This window comes from Geospiza fortis, unplaced genomic scaffold, assembly GCF_000277835.1.
Source record: "Geospiza fortis unplaced genomic scaffold, GeoFor_1.0 scaffold181, whole genome shotgun sequence".
In the NCBI taxonomy this organism is placed as follows: Eukaryota; Metazoa; Chordata; class Aves; order Passeriformes; family Thraupidae; genus Geospiza; species Geospiza fortis.
This window is the reverse complement of record NW_005054412.1, coordinates 475,625-480,788: the sequence shown is the minus strand read 5'-3', so window position 1 is coordinate 480,788 and position 5,164 is coordinate 475,625. Positions and strand designations below refer to the sequence as shown.

General features: G+C 33.4%; 1 protein-coding gene across 1 annotated transcript in view; it reads left to right on the top strand.

Moving 5' to 3' along the window:
• NBEA (neurobeachin) overlaps nt 1-5,164 on the top strand; it is a 373,019-nt gene that overhangs the window by 328,091 nt on the left and 39,764 nt on the right. The window contains 1 exon segment of the mRNA XM_031061401.1: nt 382-549. Within this exon segment, the coding sequence (XP_030917261.1) occupies nt 382-549 (168 nt within the window).

Below are 5,164 nucleotides of genomic sequence, written 5' to 3'. Positions count from 1 at the left end.
TGATAAAAAACAATGGAGGAATTTCCATTTTAGATTTAAGACTAATTATAACTAGTTTGAAAATTAGTTGGAAGACTGCTTTTTTGAATTCTCTTTCCCATTTCTATCTTTTTTTTTTGACAAATTAACTAGCCTAATTGAAAATCCCATAAATTATTAAAATACTTGCAGCTGGGAGAAACTCAGTAGCCGAGAAGAAAATTAGCATGATATAAAGGTAAAGGAAAAAGATACTATCTTTTTGATGTTTCTCTCAATAGAATAAGTTAATTTTTTTAATGTTTGAAAGATTTCAAATATATCAAATAAGTCTGAAGAGAAAATGTAGTGATGCCTGCTATGTTTTCTCAGTTACTTCCTAATCCTGAATTTCACTTGCAGGCCCTGGAAAGTGAGTTTGTATCATGTCAACTTCATCAGTGGATTGACCTTATATTTGGCTACAAGCAACGAGGACCAGAAGCCGTGCGTGCACTCAACGTTTTCCACTACCTAACATATGAAGGCTCTGTGAACCTGGACAGTATCACTGATCCTGTCCTCAGGGAGGTAGGTGCTTACTGTCATTTCATGCTAAAATCTGCTGTCATCTCACAAGAAATGGTACTTTTTCCATCTTTCACTGCTGAACAAAATGGATGTGTTTGACTTGATTCAGAATTTAGGCCCCAGGTGATTTCAGAAGCAATAAGAATAAACTAGCAATGAAACAAATGAACCTAATAGATTTAATATTCATTTATGGTGTAGGAAATTACATTGCAATGCATATTCTTTAATATAGTCTCTGCTATGTTTTATAATTTACTTGTATTAAGTTCACTTAGTAGAACTGAAAAACTGGAAAAAACCTGCATCTTAGTAATAGAGAACAAAAATCTAACCTTTACAGTCAGATGATGGTGAAAATGTGTCTGAGAAAGAATGTATTTTCTAGAGTGACTGTAGCAAATATTTAAATTATTTTTAATCAAATGAAGTATAATCAAACTGTTATTGAAATAGAAAATGCTTTCTATTTGTTGTGCGTTCAAGTACTTATGAATATATGTATATGAATGAAATATATATATACTTTTACAATATATACAAGTGAGTGTTTTAAATTTTAAACACATTTCCTTCCAGTGACTGTATTTGTTTTCACTAAGACTAATCATTTTAATGATGGTTTTCTAGTACCTATTAATTTACATGATGATTTTCTAGCAACATTCATTTGTTGGCTAAAACAATTGAAATTTGGTAGAAAGTGTGAGGAAGCAACAGCTGCTAGATGAGTACTGCTGTGATGAAGCTCTACACACAATCTTCCATTCCCCCAGATAGCTGCCATCTGCTGTATGCAAAACAGGAATAATGTACATTACCAGGCAATGGGGTTTTGTTTGTTTGTTTGTTTGTTTCCAATATTGCAGACAGAAATCTACAGATTTCAGAAAGAAGATTCCAGAAAGCATTCATTCAGCTAACTAAGTTTTGTCATGGGTGGGTTTTTTTGTTTATTTTTTTTTTTTCTAATTTGGTTTGGTTTTGTTTTGGTTTGATTTGGGGTTTTGGTGGGGTTTTTTTGTTTGTTTGGTTGGTTGTTTCATTGTTTTTTTTTTTTTTTTTTTACCAGTGCATTGCTGCATTCTGTTACATTTGGTGATTTTTTAGGAGCAGAACTAAAAAACCATTTAGACCCCAGACTTCCTAGAACTGGATTTTAACTACATGTACCATAAAGCTTAGATTTTCTAAACAACTAATATTTTCTTAGTTTTAGGACTGGCCACAATTGCTTTGACTCCCCCTGCCTCAAATATTTAATGCTGACATCTGTATAATAATTTTCTGAATTTAAAACTTTGAGCATGAGAAGAGTCAGGCTCTTCTAGAGATAAGAAGAAGCAATGTTTTTTAAAGTATAAAGCAGGTGTCAAGCAGCATGAACACAAGGGATTTGCATGGCTTAGGGTCCTGCTCTGCATGGGCAGACTCCTATGTCTTGACTTTTAGGGTCTACTCCCACAGGGTAGCTTGTAGGATTGAGGTCTATCTGTCTGTGCACCTTATCTAACATCTTATGACATGATGAGACTCTTCAGCTCTCCTGGGGCTCTACTTGCTTGCATATCTTGTCATCAGAAATTTAAGAAAATTCATGAAGACGTTTTTGTTCACTCACTTGTACATCTAACCCATGCCCTTTAAGTCAATAACATGTAAACATCTTCTTAGGCAATTTACACTATAAATTTCTACAAGCAAAACTTAATCTTCATTACAATAAGTTAGATTTGTACATAAATTTCATTGATAGCAATGAGAAGGAAAAATTACCAGAAAAAATAAATCCTCATTATTTTTGTTATGCATAGATAATAAAGTTGTAATCCATTTAAAAATAGTATGCTTTTACTTCCAAGAGATCTCAGGACTGTTGATTTTTGGTTTGTCATAAGAACGTTAAAAAGTACTTTGAATTAATTTTTAATCAGGGTTTACAGAACATGTTTAAATATAGATGGATTTAGACTTGCTTTCTGTTTTCCTGGGATCTGTTTATGAAACTAGTGCACATTCTCTGGCCAATAATAAAGCATTTGACATCTTGATGATATAGAGGACCATGTATTTGATAGTCATGTTTCTGTTGACAGTATATATTATGGGGTTTTTGCTTTTTTGTTGTTCAATTTGTGCTTGTTTGGGTTTGACTTTATTCTGACTTTTGGTAAATATTCCAGAAAATAAATTAAAAACAAAAATATATTTTAAAAGCCTCTGAAGACCCCTTGTAAATACAGGGATTAAGGATAAGAACACCAGCACCTTTAATATAGTGGTAAAAATTGTTTATCATATTTTACAGTGGCAAATGGTGGTATCTGGCATTTTAATTTAGAAACACTGCAATTTAGAATTAATTGCACCCTGCAGTTATCCAGGAAAGTGCATCTCTTAGTATACAAATTATCTTCATGTTTATTTTGTAAATATACTACAATATTGTGGTCCTGTGAAGGACACAGAAGATGGTGAATGTTCTTAATATATGGCTGTAAAATAAGCCAATCAATACAACCTTATTGGCAGCAGCCATTATCAGGCCAGTGGGCTCAAGTATGGCAGTAACTGTGGCCATAACTAATTTCATATTGAACTGAGTCCCAGATGAATCTATCCAGTCAAATAAGTCTCCAAATAAAAATATCCTCCCATTTAGTCTGAGCTGATTGAAAGATGTAATTTAAAAATGTGGAAAAGGTAGTCATAGCCCTGTGACCTGTTTATGCCGTACCTTGGCCCTTTCACTTTCAGCCTTTACCTGAGCACGTCACTTAACCACTAAAAAATATGTTCTTAGCTTTCTGTGAAAAATATTAAACTTACTTCTGTAGTCATCTATCTACAGAAAAATATTCAGCAGTGGAACAACTGAACCCTGCCATTCCTTACATTTTTCTCATATGCTTTGGGAGCTCTCCAAGAAATCTCTACTGTTTAGCATTGGAAAAATGGCCATCCTGTGTTATTGTTCTTTGCAGATCTGTTAAATAGCAGATTTTCCATCTGATTTCCTTTCTTCAGTTTCCATATAGAAAATTCCTCCTGATAGGAATCATAATACTGGGATAGTGTTAAGTTTTAGATTACTTCAGTCTGTGAAATCACATACAACTGCCCCTGGAAAACCTCTTTGGCAACTTAAGATCTGCACTCGATGGATAGAAGAAAATGGTTTCATTTCAACATAATCAATTTGATTTTTTCAAACGACTTCATAATTTCTGATACCACTAAAAATAATTGATCATGATAATTTACCTCAGGTTGTTACAAGGACAACAGCAAAGTCCTGATTTACATGCCCTATGGAATAAAAGTATAAAATTGAATTTCATTGTTTCAATCTTTTATGATTAGAAATTGGTAAATTCTCCAGTTCTATCAGCTGTAATCCTCTCTTAGTCACATATTGAAAAATGATTTTCATATTGTAATAAGGAGGAAAAAGAAGTGTAACAAAATAAAATGAACATTTTCCAGGCCCAAAATCCCTTTTTTTTTCCACTTCAACCTTTTTTAAAGTAAAAGCAGTGAGGTGGAAGCTTGAACTTGAACAGCTTAAGGATATTGATTCATTCTTACTTGACAGGTGGAATAATGGTTGCAGCACTAACCACAGCAATTACAGCATTAAAATGTCAAGAAATTAGGGGTCAGAATAACAGATAATTTTCTTCCTTTTGTCAGATTAAACATTGACATTCTTTGACAGCACAGGATTTCTGGCTGAGAAAATTATGACAGCTTAACTCATCTTGTACTTGTAAGGCAGTAATTGATAATGAACTTTACCATGACAGTCTTCTCCTGTGGAGAAACATGACAGAACATCCCTGGTACAAAGCCTGTATCTCTTTTTAATATGTAAACAGTAGTTATATTGGACATTAGATGTTATTTGGAATTGTCTTTACTGTTAGTTTACATCATAATCCAAATCCTTTTCCACTAGACATACTTGGCTGACTTCAGGGATTTGATGCTGAGAATGCTAATATATAAAGAACAATATAGGAAATACGGTTTATTTATAGTGCTTTGATGTTGCGGCTCCACTTCTTTGGTAAAATGTAGTTCCTCCTCTGGTGTCTCCCAGAATACCTGTAGATTTTAGGAGCTCCTTTTTTCACCAAACACCTGGAAATGAGGGCACTCAAAAATCCATTGACTTCAGTTTAGGAACTTGGATGACACAAAGTGTTGCGGCTGAAAGGAAACAACACAGCCATACTGGTTATTAGAAAAGGCAACAGATGAGAAAAAAATATTTTTATTTATTACTACGTTAATTTAATGCCTTGTAGATGAAACACAAGATAATTAAGTAGACAGCTTAGTGCATAAAAGGCTAATCACATGTGGTACTGAAAACAAATCTAACTTGCAGAAAAGTACTATTTGGGGGGTTTTAAATTATTTTGGGTTTTTTTTTAAATCATAGCCAGATCTCTGTTAATTTCCCTTTTTTTACACTTTCACCTTGTTTGTGATTAGAAATATTTCAAAAAATCATTTCAGCTTTTGGTTTGCTTTGAACTTAAGGCTATCTTTGTATCATCCTTGTGTTGAGCTGCAAATCCAACTTAGCAGCGCAGAACAATGACTTTCC